The sequence below is a fragment of the Acanthochromis polyacanthus genome, chromosome 11, assembly GCF_021347895.1.
Source record: "Acanthochromis polyacanthus isolate Apoly-LR-REF ecotype Palm Island chromosome 11, KAUST_Apoly_ChrSc, whole genome shotgun sequence".
NCBI lineage: Eukaryota > Metazoa > Chordata > Actinopteri > Pomacentridae > Acanthochromis > Acanthochromis polyacanthus.
The window spans coordinates 30,193,321-30,209,402 of record NC_067123.1 but is presented as its reverse complement, the minus strand read 5'-3'; the positions used below and the strand labels follow the sequence as shown (position 1 = coordinate 30,209,402).

The window sequence follows — 16,082 nt, the reverse complement described above, 5'->3', positions numbered from 1 at the left end:
TGCTGAGTGTAATATAGCGTGAAGGGAGAAACTTACCCACTGCTGATAAGAGGCCATAATCTCTTTAGAGTGCATACAGAAGTTAAAACTGTTCACACCCATTAATGCCATTTTAAGTATAGTTGTAAAAATAGTTGTTTCAGCCTGAATTGCTGCAGTGTGATATTTTGTTTTTGATTCACTCATACAGCTAGAATGGTCTGTACATGTTTGTTTGGGGTTCAGCCAGAGGTCAAAGTACTTTCCACAGATGTCTGTATTACTGGAAATTGCAATGAATCACTGACTGCTTGACACCAAAAATACGGACAAAGCAAAAGTGAAAACAATGTACAGGTTAACCTGTGAGAAAGCACCATTTTAATTACCTTTCTGCTCACATGGCTGGTTATAGAAGCTTACTATTTCTGTATAGCTAGCGATGGGTCCTGAAACATAGCATTAAACTACATGCCCTGAAGGTAAATACTGGAGGATCAATAACTTCTAATGCCATCCGTTCAGCTGCCAGTGGTGGAGATATTAGGAAAATAGATTTCCTATTTGTTATTGCTAAATAGATGTTATCGTGCACATATTGTCTCACCAATTTTGTGATGCGTTTCTGCTGTTCCACCCAGTTTGACTGCTGAGCTGCAGTTGACCTCTTGTTGCTTTTATGATGTTATGTGTTCCGTTAGCCTTCAGCCCTCATGCAGGGTTAACTGAATTATACAAACATGGGTTAAAAATTAAAAGTAACCATTAGCCAGCAGCTTGTTTACCTACAACTGGATTAGAAATTCAATCTGAAAATAATCTAGAGGTTATTCTTTGAACTGTCACTCACAAATTCGTTTGCAGGGCAGCTGTGGCTATTTGGGCACTGCAGGCAAACTCTTGAATCATTTACATCCTTTCACTGACTAAGTGTTTTTGTTGCAAGTCATAAAAGAATTGAAAACTTTTTTCTTAATCAAAGCTATGAATACTTCGTAGTAAGTATACTGTCAAAGAAAAAAATCTTGGATTACATATTTTTTTATTAAAAATAAAGAATAAAACAATTGATAAGAGGAAAATTTAAACAATGCTAATTATTTTCATAATTTGTTCGTAAAAATAACTCAAAAAAAAGATATGAATACTGTTAAAGTACCAAATTGATAAGCCAATTCTTATTTTGTCTCCTCTTTCAAATGCTTTCAGTATCCACACTGAAAGCATTTCAGTGTAACCACAATAACCTTCTCTTTTTTCCCTGTTTCTTCTCTCCTCTGTCTCTATAGCAGCTGCTAACTGGTAAGAAGTTCTGGGAGACAGACGACTCCGGGAAAGATGGACCAAAAGGGATCTTCCTGGACCAGTGGAGGGACAGTGCATGGGGCGCTTCAGGTAAATACCAGTCTGGAGATGTGTTTGTGACACAGTGGCAGACAGCAGGCTGTTATGAGTGCAGAAAAACTTGCAAAATATGGCAGTTTCTTTGCAAAAGCACATCACTAAATCTGCACAGTAGTCACTGTCTGAAGTTGGAAAATATATATTTAGATTCCTGCCAGAATCAAAAGATGGTGCCAAAGTGAAATCACTCTTATGTTCTTCCAGGTAGTGATGAGGTTTGAGATTTCTGCTGTATCAAGTTAACACATTGTAGTTATTTCTGTAGACGTGATGACAAAAGAAATGTCAGGGCATTTTTGAACCAGTCTGACACCACTTATGTACACACGTGGACAAAATTGTTGGTACCCTTCAGTTAAAGAAGGAAAAACCCACAATTCTCACTGAAATCACTTGAAACTCACAAAAGTAACAATAAATAAAAATTTATTGAAAATTAAATAATCAAAATCAGCCATCACTTTTGAATTGTTGATTAACATAATTATTTAAAAAAACAAACTAATGAAATAGGGCTGGACAAAAATGATGGTACCCATAACTTAATATTTTGTTGCACAACCTTTTGAGGCAATCACTGCAATTAAACGATTTCTGTATTTGTCAATGAGCGTTCTGCAGCTGTCAACAGGTATTTTGGCCCACTCCTCATGAGCAAACAGCTCCAGTTGTCTCAGGTTTGATGGGTGTCTTCTCCAAATGGCATGTTCAGCTCCTTCCACATATGTTCAATGGGATTCAGATCTGGGCTCATAGAAGGCCACTTTAGAATAGTCCAACGCTTTTCTCTCAGCCATTCTTGGGTGTTTTTGGCTGTGTGTTTTGGATCGTTGTCCTGTTGGAAGACCCATGACCTGCGACTGAGACCAAGCTTTCTGACACTAGGCAGCACATTTCTCTCCAGAATGCCTTGATAGTCTTCAGATTTCATCATACCTTGCACACTTTCAAGACACCCTGTGCCAGATGCAGCAAAGCAGCCCCAAAACATTACTGAGCCTCCTCCATGTTTCACCGTAGGGACAGTGTTCTTTTCTTCGTATGCTTGGTTTTTGAATCTATGAACATAGAGTTGATGTGCCTTACCAAAAAGCTCCAGTTTGGTCTCATCTGTCCAAAGGACATTCTCCCAGAAGCTTTGTGGCTTGTCAACATGCATTTTTGCAAATTCCAGTCTGGCTTTTTTATGAGTTTTTTTCAGCAGTGGTGTCCTCCTTGGTCGTCTCCCATGAAGTCCACTTTGGCTCAAACAACGACGAATGGTGCGATCTGACACTGATGTACCTTGGCCTTGGAGTTCACCTTTAATTTCTTTGGAGGTTGCTCTGGGCTCTTTGGATACAATTCCAACGATCCGTCTCTTCAATTTGTCATCAATTTTCCTCTTGCGGCCACGTCCAGGGAGGTTGGCTACTGTCCCGTGGGTCTTGAACTTCTGAATAATATGAGCCACTGTTGTCACAGGAACTTCAAGCTGTTTAGAGATGGTCTTATAGCCTTTACCTTTAAGATGTTTGTCTATCATTTTTTTTCGGATGTCCTGGGACAATTCTCTCCTTCGCTTTCTGTTGTCCATGTTCAGTGTGGTACACACCTTTTCACCAAACAGCAGGGTGACTACTTGTCTCCCTTTAAATAGGCAGATTGACTGATTATGAGTTTGGAAACACCTGTGATGTCAATTAAATGACACACCTGAGTTAATCATGTCACTCTGGTCAAATAGTTTTCAATCTTTTATAGAGGTACCATCATTTTTGTCCAGGCCTGTTTCATTAGTTTGTTTTTTTAAATAATTATGTTAATCAACAATTCAAAAGTAATGGCTGTTTTTGATTATTTAATTTTCAATAAATTTTTATTTATTGTTACTTTTGTGAGTTTCAAGTGATTTCAGTGAGAATTGTGGGTTTTTCCTTCTTTAACTGAGGGGTACCAACAATTTTGTCCACGTGTGTATCAGTTCAATTTGTGAAGAAAGTGAAAGTTTTAACATTGAATAGTGCATTACAGTACAAGATAAATTAAATTTCCATCAAGGTATTTGAACAGTTTGCTGATAACATAAAGCATAACCTTCTGAGCACAAAGCAGTTTCTGGGTGTTTTCTGCTCTTGTCACATTTTTACTTATAGTAGGTTCATTTTTCGTTGCAGTATAAACTCAACTAGGCTCCTGGTGTCAACGGCTGAACAAAATCTGTTGGAATGTGTAGGCATTCTCAGCAAATTGAAGAAGATACCATTTGCAACACTGCACAGATGAATATGCAGTTATTCCTGTGTGATCATCTAAGTGCTTGAGAAGTGTAAACAGAAGTACACTTCCCACCGTAGACTCATGTATTGGAAGTAGGGCTGCGCATTTATTCTAATATTATTCTCAATCAGGGTTTGGCTTCCCGCAATGAAATGAACCTGATCAGCTGCGATACTGACATTTAAAAAGTTCCCTGCTCTTGGAGAACTCTGCTGCATATCAAACTAAGCACCTTTAAAGCTAACTGCCAGCCACTGGGGAGCAACAGAGATGTTTTGGTTTCACTTTTGGAAAACTGTCATGCCGCGACAAATGCCAGCCTGCAGTGGCAACCTGTGCAAAATTTTCCTTCAAGTTGTGGCTGCAGTCCAGAGACGAGCAAGATGAAACTCGTATATCAGGATTTAAGGCAAGAATTTGAAGTTGTATGTGCAGCGTGTCAGTGCTGCAAAGCAACACAACCAACTTGTTCAACCAGATGAAAAAACACAACATACAGCAGTACGAAGGTGACAAAGAATCATTTCAGTATCGTTATCTCATCGAATTCCCACCCTTGTCCAGTGTCAATTTAGATATCCTAAACACCAATGCTCTGCAGTGTTCTATTGATTTAGTTTTAATTTAAAAAATTGGTTGCAGTTTATTTATATTTGCTTCTTGGGGGGTCCACTATGAATAATCAGAACCTGTCTTATTTTGATGCATAGATTTGCAGATTAGCAGGAATGTAACACAACATATGGACGAAAATGGTGCTGTTTAAATGTTAAAGTCAAATACAAATATAATGTCCCTAAAGCAGAGGCTAATACTATTAATTGTGATGATCATTTTCAGTCATAATCATGCAGCACTAGTTTGAAGCAGTCACATTTTAATAAGCTGCACATTTTGAGAATCATGCATAATGTTCTTTTGTGCATGAATGTTATTTATCACACCCTGTCCCCCTTATGACAGATCACTCGGTGTCTCAGCCAATCATGGTGTCCCGTCGACCAGGGCAAGGTTTCCATGGCGGAGGTGAAGTTGGGGTGGGCTCGGTGATGTCACCGCGGTCTGAGAGTGGAGGGTTAGGCGTTAGCATGGTAGAGTACGTTCTCTCCTCCTCGCCGGCTGACAAACTGGATTCCTGCCTCCGAAAAGGACCCTATGTAAGTGTGGAAATATTTTCTCTTTTCCTGTCCATAGGTGTTATCACAGCCTCTTTAGTCAGACACTTGAATTCTTCCCTCCATCTCAATTTTCCCATTCATGATAACTGTCGCTTTCTGTGTAAGTCTTTCAGCAAAAATCATTGCTGCCATAACCTCAACACACCCAGTCTGTCATTTTCTCCCGCTGTTTGTCCTCCGTTGAGAGGCGAGGAACCTTGTTGTCTGTCACCTTGTCCGTGTCAGTCTGACCTTCAGGCTCCTTACCTCCATGTGTTTGTCATTTATCACTGTCATGTCATGAGCACCCCTGCACTTCTGTTTTCTGTTGCATCAGTTATATTTCTTGTTTTTTCTCCTTCACACAGGGACAGAGGGATGGAGAGGTGGAGGAGGAGAAGAGGGAGAAGCCAAAGACGACATTTGAAGGAGAGAAACTAAAAGAGTTAACAGAAGGTGAATCTGATGTGATTAGCGACGTCATCAATCCTAATGGGCTGCCAGTGCAGAACGGCCTCGACGTCGACGTCAAAGAGTTTGGGTAGGACTCCGTGTGACACAAGGACACACACATACACCTCAGTAGAGAAAGGATTATGTTACTCTATAGACATCCTTTAGATGTAAACTGAACCTCTGCTTCTTTCTCGCCCCTGCAGTCGTCCCCCAGGCAACATGCCGGCTCCTGGCCCTGAGAGTGACCTGCTGGGAGGTCCTGGGGGTGTAGGGGCTGAGGGCTTGACACCCCTGGGAGGTGGTGGAGGCCCCAAACCTCCTGAGGACTTCTCTGGTGTGGAACAAGGTGGTGTTACCATGGACCCCATGGAATCGGTGATGGAGCCACTTCAGTTTGACTACAACTCTCAGATGCCCATGGACTCTGCACCCACTGTGGGCTTATTTGATTACACTAACCAGCAACAGGTAAGAGATACAGGCTTATATTCATTTGTCATTAGCTGTATGAGATTAGGCTCACGTGACATTAAACTATGACTCACCTGTCCTTATGCTGTTTGCAGCTGTTTCAGAGAAACAATGCCCTAGCAGTGCAGCAGTTAACAGCAGCCCAGCAACAGCAGTACGCATTGGCAGCTGCACAGCAGCCTCACATCGGTAAGAGTGTGTGTGTCTGTGTGTATGTTTGTGGATATACAGGGACATTTGTGCAAGAGACCTAAATACCAACAGCTTATTATTTGAGATATATTTTACATTTAGTTCACACATTTTCTCTCTGTCAATGTGCCCTAACTTGCATGAATTTAAGCTTCTTTTTTTACCTGTCTCATTTTTGTAGTGTTTATCATTCCTATCAGTTTAGGAACATTTTACCCTTGATGGGAAGGTAGTAAATCACTACATAGCACTTCACAGAGCTTTACAACAGAGTGAAAAGCACATCCATGGGATCTGATCATGATCTGAATCATAATTATATCCCCACAGAGTTGCTTGAACTTATGTGATCACAGGATTATTTATGCCTATCGTTTCCTGGAAGCCTGTCACTTCAGCTCAAGGCTAAAGGCTGGTTTGACACTTCTTTAAGGATGCCGGTTCAGTCTCTGCCGTTTTTCATCCACCATGCCGTCCTCTGTTTCCTAAGTAACTTAACAATCCAAGATGTGTAGTGCAACCAATGCATTATCTTTTGATGCATCACCACAAAGCATGCGGTTTGTATTTTCAATTGAGTTGGAAAGTTTTGAGGTCACAAATGTTCTTTTTTTATTTGCTTTATGTAGTATTTTATTTTGAAAACCAGCTAGCCCTGTCCAGTCAAATGTTTCTGTCTCAACAAATCTGTGTAACTCCTAAAACTGACGCTCTGACTTTTCATACCCAATTCATACCATCTTTAGCCAGCTGTATGAAGGTGGGAGTAGTCAGGCATCGTACATCTCATTCTCACTGTTTTCATTTGTTCCTCAAATATTTATGACCCTTTTCCTGAGTAAATCAAAATGCAACACTGGCAATATCTCCATGAATAGACTACCTGTAAAGCAACATTTTTCACTGCTTTTAAAGTATATCACATCTCCCCCTCTATCCTCTGAATGATCACCAGCTTTTTCCTGGGACTTCCAGTGCGGCTGTTTTGAAAAACTAATAAATACATTTGACTTAAGGCAGATGACACATCCTAAGAAATACTTTTGAGAGGCCATAACTCTGTCCTAATAATGGTTTTATAATAATATTTTTGTAACAGTTTATTATATACTAACGTTTTTCATTTTGGAAAAAATAGACAGAGTAGCTATATGCCTTGAGGAAGCATTGGTCGTGTACCAGTCTTAGAGATTTGCAGAGTATCTTTCCAGGTTTTTCATATGATGAAGCTTAAGTCCAGAAAGTTTGTTGAATTTACTTCATGTGTTATGTAAAACCCTTTGGGTCTGGCTCACCTTTCCCCTCCATGTGTCTTCCAGGTCTGGCCCCAGCATTTGTGCCCAATCCTTACATCATCAGTGCGGCTCCACCAGGGACAGACCCCTACGCAGCGGGACTAGCAGCAGCAGCTACACTCGGTGAGACGTGTGTTTGAAACACACCCACTGCTCAATTTAGATGCTGTTGATCATATACACTTAAACACAGTCAGCCTCTCTTACAGTTATTATGTGTATTTGTTTGTGTCTAGGGCCAGCAGTGATGCCTCCTCAGTACTACGGTGTGACCCCCTGGGGGGTCTATCCTGCCAACCTTTTCCAGCAGCAAGCTGCTGCAGCCAACAGCTCGGCCAATCAGCAGGCGGCAGGCCAGGGCCAGCAGAACCAACAGCAGGTCGGTCGGCTACACGCCAAAAATCTGATGCACTGATTGACCCTGGCTCAAGATGTTTCTGTCAGAACTCTTCTTATGTGCCAAATAAAATGTGCAGGCAGTCCTACTGCTGCCCAGGTTAAATCTATAGACAGAAAACCCTTTCCAGCTCACATAGATTCTCAGCCTTTGATGCTCTTAATGTCCTTGTCCTTCATACATATGTAGTTATAAACATGTGGTCTCATCCTGCCTGTTACATGCCACTATGTCTTAACACTGACAACATTAACTACAAGAGTCATGCATGATAAACTCAGAGTACTGTGTGACTTCAGTACAGCAGGTTTTGCATAAATTTGCAAATCGCTGAAGGCAATTCAAATGCATGTTTTCCTTAATTTGCAAAGGTGATGCGTGCCGGAGGAAGCCAGCGACCTTTGACCCCCAGCCAAGGTCAGCAGGGTCAACAGAATGACCAGCTGGTTGCAGCAGCAGCAGTCAACTCAGCCCTCGCCTTTGGCCAGGGGTTAGCAGCAGGAGTCCCTGGTGAGTGCAAAACTCAGCAAATAGGTTTTCCATTACTTTGGAAGCAGTGCCAACAAACCCAACGACATTCCCTGTTACAGCATGTCTTAGTTGTGAATCAACATGAAGGGAACAATATCAATTTAGGTCCACTCTCAATCTGTCTGCTGTCTCCGTTTCAGGGTACCCAGTCTTAGCGCCTGCAGCCTACTATGATCAGACAGGGGCCCTGGTGGTCAACACTGGGGCCAGGAGTGGCCCTGTCCGCCTCATGGCCCCTGCCTCTGTCATCATATCTCCTTCTGCAGCACAAGCAGGTAACACACTGTATTTGCGTTAAGCACATAGAAGACTTGTCTGTCTGTGTTATTCACTGTAGGCAGCAGGACAAAGAAGATTGTTATGTACACAAAACAGCAGATTACATATTGTGGCCTTAAAAACATGTTCTGAATGTTCCATTTAGCCAGAGCATGCAATTATGAGATTTCGAGGCTGTACCTTCAGGTCTGGGGTTAGATCAGTACAAGTGGTTCCCATGAGTCACTGTTGTTTAGTATCAGGGAAAGCTGGGTTTGCTTCAGTGTTGTTGTTGACTTAAAGCATTGTTGGGGAGCTACAACAGAACATACTTCTAAATTATTGTATTTGATGCACACACATTTATTCATCCTGACTGTTTTAAGATTATTTCCTCAGATTGGTTTGACAGGACACTTCATTTTACTCCAAGTTAAAACTCTGAAATTACTTTGACCTTTTACTGTACTCTTATCCTCCTCGTGCTTCTGTCTTCAGTTGCAGCAGCAGCAGCCTCTGCAGGTGGTGCCAACGGTGGTCTAGGTGGGGGTGCTAATGGTCCCTTCCGTGCCATGACATCCCAGCAGCCTCAGCAGCAGGGTGGCCCTGGTGGGGCTCTGGGAGGAAGCTCCTTCTATGGATCCTCGTCCCTCAGCTCCTCCTCCCAGAGCTCCTCTCTTTTCTCACAAGGCTCTGCCCAGCCTGGACCAGGGTCTGCCTCCCTGGGCTTCAGCCAGCCTGCCTCATCCTCCCTTGGTGCCACTCTCGGGGCCACTCTGGGAGGCTTTGGCACTGCAGGTAGGAGTACATCATTTTCACTCTGTCGTAGCTTCTGTTAAAATGTAGCTGTGTCAAGTTTAAACAAACAACACAGCAGGTGATTAATACTTAGATGCTGTGCTGAAATTCACATCTTTGTCTCCCTCTAGTGGCCAACTCGAGTGGTGGCAGCGGTTCCAGGCGGGACTCCCTGACAGGCAACAGTGAGCTGTACAAACGCACACCCTCCAGTCTCACCCCGATCGGCCACGGAGGCTTCTATAACGGCACCTTGGGCTTCAGTCCATCCCCTGGCCCTGTGGGCATGCCTCTACCCAATCAGGGGCCCTCCCATTCTCTCACTCCTCCACCCTCCCTGTCCAATCACAGCTCCTCATCCAACCTCAATCTTGGTGAGTCTCTCTTTGATTTTGGTGAGTGCTTACCAGTAGGGTGTTGTGTGCCTTGTTATTGCCCGTGAAATACCTGTTGTGATTTTATAGTTGGTTTTTAGCAGTTGGTTTAAGTTGGTTGATGTGTCGCTATTTATAAGAACATTGGTTGTGTTAAGTAAACATGTAAAACCTTCATGATTCAGACTTCTATAAGCTGAATTTATTTTTAGATTTACTAAGCTTTATGTACGTAATGGTTTTGAGCAGGACTTGAACCTATGTAGGGTTTTGATGTAGACAATGTTGGCAAATGTCCAGGCATGTAATAGCTCAGTATTTGGTGTAAACTGAACATTTTTGTACATTCCTGTTTTGTAATCTTATATCCTGTATATAGGATGTATGTAAATGGCATTTAGGCGCTTGAACTTTTTTAAAATTCAGATGTTAAACATGTCCTGTTTAGCTCAAAATCAGTTGCTGTTCAGTGATTTTTTTTTTCCCAAGCCAGAAGACGAAAATGTGACAGTAAACTTGTAAGGCAGCTTGTTTTGAAGATTTAATTACCCACCAAGGCTTCTGTTGCATCCTCTGTGTTTTTGCATGATTGACAGTTGGCAAAGTGGAATGTAATGCAAACAGTCAACTCAAGCCTGATGAAACAACAATCAGATAAACTGACAGCCAAGTTGAGGCTTCATTATCACCATGATCAATTGCTTACCTTTGGTTGTTTTCAAGTATTTGTAGGTGCACACTGTTCCAATATAAACTGCGATAAATGGTGTCTTTTAAAAGGGGGAAACTTAGCACCGGAATTCTCGGCTACACTGAGTACACACTCTAAGTGGCATATTTATAGTCTGTATAGGGTTTGACTCATTCTCCTCCAGCAAACATATGACAAGTGTTTAGTTACCACCTGGCTCACATGCTGCTTGAGAATGCTCCTTTATGTGCGTACGGATTTCTTTTACTTTTAAATATACAGCAGTTTTGACTCAGGTGTCATGAGCACTTTAATAACATCACCTACTGCAGTTGTATAATACATGAAACCTGCAACAGAACTCATAATTTTTCAATAAGGCTATATCAGAGAGGTCAGTAATTTTGAAATAATAGTATGTGGAGTCAATAAATTTAGTCGGGATATTGGACATTCTTTTTATGGGCAGCTTCATATTTTAGGCGGTGCTGCCATCCAGTGCTGTGTTTCTGTGCTGCAGAGCCCAAATATAATTTTCATAACACTGTCTGAAAATTTTAATACTGCAGTACCATCAATTAAGAAAAAAATCCATCTTAACTAATGCAATGAATCATCATTGCAGCAGTGTTTGATGTTGAGACAAAGATGGTTAAGTTCATGTATGTCTTGTTTTTGCTGCTATAGCACATTTATGTGTTTGTGTAGGACAAAACTATACTTTAAATGGTTTTCTTTGATATATGCATGACAGTGGTTTTATGTTGATAGTTTTTGCTCCTGGTCTTGTATTAACACGCAATTCAATATAATCTGGCAGCTTGTCTTGAGCCTGGTAATTATTTTGTTTTGTGACAATCACTCTCTATTCTCTCTGACACCTCAGGAGGCCTGACCAATGGCAGCGGGCGTTTCATCTCTGCAGCTCCAGGAGCGGAGGCCAAGTACCGCAGCGCCGCCAGCTCAGGCTCCTCCCTCTTCTCACCCAGCAGCCAGCTGTTCCCGTCGTCACGGCTACGCTACGGCATGTCAGACGTGATGCCATCGGGCCGTAGCCGCCTGCTGGAGGACTTCAGGAACAACCGCTACCCCAACTTGCAGCTCCGAGACATCGCCGGCCACATCATGGAGTTCAGCCAGGACCAGCACGGCAGCAGGTACGCAGCACCAAATCACTTCAGCTCCAAATATCACACAAAGCACTTATGAACTACCAGTGTCCTCCAAATCTGTCCCAACTCGATTAAAGAGCCTCTTAGACAAGTCAGAGAACATCGCAATAATGTCTGTCAATCCAGCATCAAAATTTGGCCGCTGAAGGCCCCAATATGCTGCAATAACAGCTGTCCTGTAGCTTAACTGAATATCACTTGGGAGGACATGGGTCCAATAAAATGCTAGTTGCAGTCTGTGTTTTACTGTACACTGTTAGTTTTTAGTTATTGTACAGTGAATGTGTGTTAAACTGTAATGAGGCTGCAGCTAATGATTATATGCATAGATTAATATGCCAGTTACTTTATTAATTAAATGTTTGTGGTGGATTATATTTCTGATATTCAGAAAGTCAGTTTCCATAAGCTGATGATGCTGTCTTCAATGTGCTTATTTTGCATGCCCAAGCGTTTACAAATTACAAGTAGCAAATCCTCACGAATGAGAAGCTGGAACTCTTAAACTTAACTGAATATTTAATTAATATTCTGCCAATCAACTTAACGACATTTTGGCTAGTCTTTTGATCAATGAACATCCATCATCCATCTGTGCCACTTTATTTTGAAAATTTAGTGTTACAGCCCTGCTACAGCTTTGTCTAATGCTCTAGTTGGTGAGTAAATGAGGGCCACATTCATCAAGTCTTAAAATCAGGTATTGGTGGATGTGTCCCACATTGTGTGAGTACAGCCATATTTCTGGTTGATGAGGCTTTTTTTCTCTCATAACTGACCATTGATTGCATGTGGGATGGAGTGAAACGTTGTGCTGTGTAGGAGCCTTAAGGCAGTTCTGGAAAACAACCCTGGACAAGTTGCCGGATCAGAGTTCATGTTTCTTTTTACGCTCAACAGATTCTGTGAACAGGCTGGATTTGTTGTTGAAAGGCCTCCGGACATTCCTGATTATCCTTCACTGACAGAACTATGCTTCCATATTTTAGGTTCATGGTTAGTTAATGCTGGTGAAGGCTATGAATAGCTAAGAGTGTGAAAACACAAGAAATGTGCAAGATATGGCCTCTTTTTTTGTGTTTTCTGATGCTTTAACCTGTACATCTAAATGACTTTTTTTTTAGTTTTAACAGTTAAGACCAAAGCATCATTGATCTGGCCCCATCTCTGCCCTGTTCTGTGATTCAATCCAGTGATGTGCTAGTTTGGAGACTGGGGGCCCTGGAGACCACTCTGGGGTCCTGGTTTCTGGGTCTGTTGGGGTTTAACCGGCCATGCCTCAGATGCAGACATTTCCACTGAAATAGTCTAAAAATACATCAAGACGTCCAGTCTGCACATTCCAGACATTTTCTTTCCTCAGTTTCTTCAGCATCTCTGTCCTCTTTATCTCTCTTTCGTCTGGCATCCATCACGTCACCTCACAGGCTGCTCGGTTCCTTCAACACCATTTTTTTTTCCCACTCTGAATTTCATCTCCTTTTGTCTGACTGTTCCCTCAGGTTAAGGATATAGGAGCAGCTGTCTCACTTTATTGCTCTGTCACTCTCTGATGTGTTTATTTGTCTTCAATTTCATCCAAACTTTCTAAATCCCCTTTATGTACTAAGTGGATTTTAAGAAAGTGGTCTGTATACTTTCTCATGAGGCTTTTATTGAACGAAAATAAAGAATAGGAAAACAAAACGAGTACAAAAGACGTCTGTCGAGCCTAATTTAAAAGATGTCTGCAGTCAATTTAATTCTTGTCCTCTTTGCCTCTTTAAGGTTTATCCAGTTGAAATTAGAGCGAGCAAGTTCAGCGGAGCGCCAGCTTGTCTTCAGTGAGATACTCCAGGCGGCCTACCAGCTCATGGTAGATGTCTTTGGAAATTACGTCATCCAGAAGTTCTTCGAGGTGCGTATGACAAGCTGATGTTTCTCACCAGTGAGAGTGTCATGTGTGATTTGAGCCAGCAACATTGAATACGTGGGAAAATCCCAAGTCAGTTATTCTCTAGAACTACACCAGTTAGTTTTTTAGGTCTGGATGTGTTAAATGAACTCCATTTTGTGGTTTATCATCAAATGGATTAGAGGAGTTATGAGCTTGTTTTGTGTTTTAGTTTGGCAGCCTGGACCAGAAGCTGGCTCTGGCAGAGAGGATCCGAGGTCATGTGCTGTCTCTGGCCCTGCAGATGTACGGCTGCAGGGTCATTCAGAAAGCCCTGGAGTTCATCCCCTCAGATCAGCAGGTCATTGTAAGTACACCTGTGTCCGCTCGAATGTGTGAGTGTAAACAACGGAAACAGACTGTACTTTTGCACTAAAATGACCTTAATTAAGCATCCTGTCATAGCCCTGCTGTGATTTGGTTTTTACTGAGAGAGAGAAAATGAGCAAAATATTCTAGTGTTCCAATTTCAAGCATATCTGCTACATATGCTCCTAATTCAGTTGTGAATGAGCATTTATATTCATAGATCACAACTTTTTATCCAGCAGAATGTCTCATCAATGAAGAGATGCACTTCTCGAGCTGAAATAGCATTTTTCATCTACTTTATTTTGTTGCTGTCTTGTCTAACAGCAGGTTTCTTACAAGCACTCTAGGCTAATGACACCACAGTTTATATGCAAATATTGAACTGCGGGTACTAAACTAAATCTATATTCATATCAACAGGAAATAATTTTGCTTAAATTAAATGTTTTTGGAAAAGGTAAGCTTTGTGTGTATGTGAGAAAGAAAGTTATCCATCTTTTCTTAATGGACCCTGGTAGATTTCTCCAGGGCACCTGTTAAAAACCCAGTGTTATTTGTTGGGCTGTGAGCCACAGTGAAAAATGACAGAGTGTTTGCAAAATGCCTTCAGGTAATATTTGATTCCTCATAAACAATTACATGTCCCTCTCCACACTCTGCCTCCCTCTTGCTTTGCTCTTTTTCTTCCTCCTCCTCCTCCTCCCTGCAGAGTGAGATGGTGCGGGAGCTGGACGGCCATGTGTTGAAGTGTGTGAAGGATCAGAACGGTAACCACGTGGTGCAGAAGTGCATTGAATGTGTCCAGCCTCACGCGCTGCACTTCATCATTGACGCCTTTAAGGGACAGGTAGGTCCCTCTGTGCTCGCTCAAAAAATATTTCCACTTTCAATCACTGACGCCTGCTGGTGCTTGGCTGACATCCACATACGCATTCACTGTCGCTGCCTTGAGGCAGCAAGCATATTGTCACCGCCAAAGTACATAGACACACATACTCAGTCCTTTTCAGGGACAGAGTACGTTGCCTTGGCAACAGAACCTCAGCCCAGTGGCAACAGCCATCTTCTACCCACTAGCTAAATGTTACATTAACATAAAGTGCTAAAAGACAGATTTTGACTATTTGTGCATTATCCTTTTGTTAAGTGCGCATGAAAGGGTTCAGTTTTGACAAGTCACTTAAGACGCTCTGACAGTAAATCTCACTGATGTGTGAGTGTTTAGCTTCTCGGGCATTTGCATGTTGTGTAACTGCATGTTTTCCTCTTGGTGGCTCAGATTTGTTTGTGCAACTGAAAGCATGTCAGGAATTTGTTTTTACCTTCCCTGCAGGGGTGGGCTGGGTGTGTGAAAGTATTCCTCTGATAATTTGGTTCTGCTTTTCAATGTGCACTCTCACCACAAGTGAGAGGTGTTTGAGTCAAAGTACATGACTGCCATGTTCACCTCACTGTTGCTGTGTGTTCGTCTATGAGACGACTGATAATGTATATTGCATGTGTCTCTCAGGTCTTTGCCCTCTCCACTCACCCTTATGGCTGCCGAGTCATCCAGCGCATTCTCGAACACTGCCTTCCTGAACAGACGCTGCCTATTCTCGAGGAGCTCCATCAACACACAGAGCAGCTAGTGCAGGTAATACATAAACATACAAACAAGAACTCTGTGCTGTCTGTTTTTACCAATCTTGACACCTCAAGTTGGCTCAAATGAAGCTCCTCTCAGAGCTTCCAGATTTTTGAAGTTGGCTGTGTTTGATGTGACGTCAGAGGCACCAGCTGTCCTCCTCACGTTTTAGTTAATGTGTCTCTGTGGCTTGTTTTATTTAGGACCAGTATGGCAACTATGTGATCCAGCACGTTTTGGAGCACGGTCGAGCTGAAGATAAGAGTAAAATAGTGGCTGAGATCAGAGGCAATGTACTGGGACTCAGCCAGCACAAGTTTGCCAGGTAAATTCCAGTGCAAACACACACACACACACACACACACACACACACACACACACACGTTTTGGTATCATCGTATTCCATCTTCTTCTGTAAGATAAGATTTAAGGTTTTCCTTTGGTTTCCTCTCCACTGCATCCAAACCTGGAGCTGAGTTTTTATTCTCTTCATATTTTTTTGAATGTTCTCCCACCATGCTACATTTCATGTGGGATGCCATGTTGTGACTCTGAATCTGTAGACACGTTTTTCAGAGCATAATTACTTCCGAGTTGTAAAGTAGAAGCTTCATAGTTCCATCACAGGTACCCCATATGGTGTAAATGATGTGAGTAGATTCTGGAACTTGTTTCTGCATACATTTGCACACTAATGAGGAGCAGCACATCTTCTGAAATTGCTTTTAACTGTAGGCAAACCGCTTCAAACTGGTTACAGGTATGTCGCATGCAAA

The 16,082-nt window shown here is 42.1% G+C and overlaps 1 protein-coding gene across 2 annotated transcripts in view; it reads left to right on the top strand.

Moving 5' to 3' along the window:
* Positions 1 to 16,082, top strand: part of pum1 (pumilio RNA-binding family member 1) — a 30,347-nt gene that overhangs the window by 9,594 nt on the left and 4,671 nt on the right. Inside the window, exons 5-21 of one of the 2 annotated variants that reach the window (XM_022198679.2) lie at positions 1,272 to 1,374; positions 4,606 to 4,799; positions 5,168 to 5,340; positions 5,459 to 5,723; positions 5,822 to 5,915; positions 7,238 to 7,336; positions 7,450 to 7,592; positions 7,982 to 8,120; positions 8,282 to 8,416; positions 8,898 to 9,197; positions 9,329 to 9,571; positions 11,149 to 11,419; positions 13,202 to 13,331; positions 13,540 to 13,674; positions 14,389 to 14,526; positions 15,190 to 15,315; positions 15,510 to 15,631. In XM_022198679.2, the coding sequence (XP_022054371.1) occupies positions 1,272 to 1,374; positions 4,606 to 4,799; positions 5,168 to 5,340; positions 5,459 to 5,723; positions 5,822 to 5,915; positions 7,238 to 7,336; positions 7,450 to 7,592; positions 7,982 to 8,120; positions 8,282 to 8,416; positions 8,898 to 9,197; positions 9,329 to 9,571; positions 11,149 to 11,419; positions 13,202 to 13,331; positions 13,540 to 13,674; positions 14,389 to 14,526; positions 15,190 to 15,315; positions 15,510 to 15,631 (2,810 nt within the window). Of the gene's footprint in view, positions 1 to 1,268; positions 1,375 to 4,605; positions 4,800 to 5,167; positions 5,341 to 5,458; positions 5,724 to 5,821; positions 5,916 to 7,237; positions 7,337 to 7,449; positions 7,593 to 7,981; positions 8,121 to 8,281; positions 8,417 to 8,897; positions 9,198 to 9,328; positions 9,572 to 11,148; positions 11,420 to 13,201; positions 13,332 to 13,539; positions 13,675 to 14,388; positions 14,527 to 15,189; positions 15,316 to 15,509; positions 15,632 to 16,082 lie in introns of both variants that reach the window. The other variant, XM_022198677.2, reaches the window with a different exon arrangement.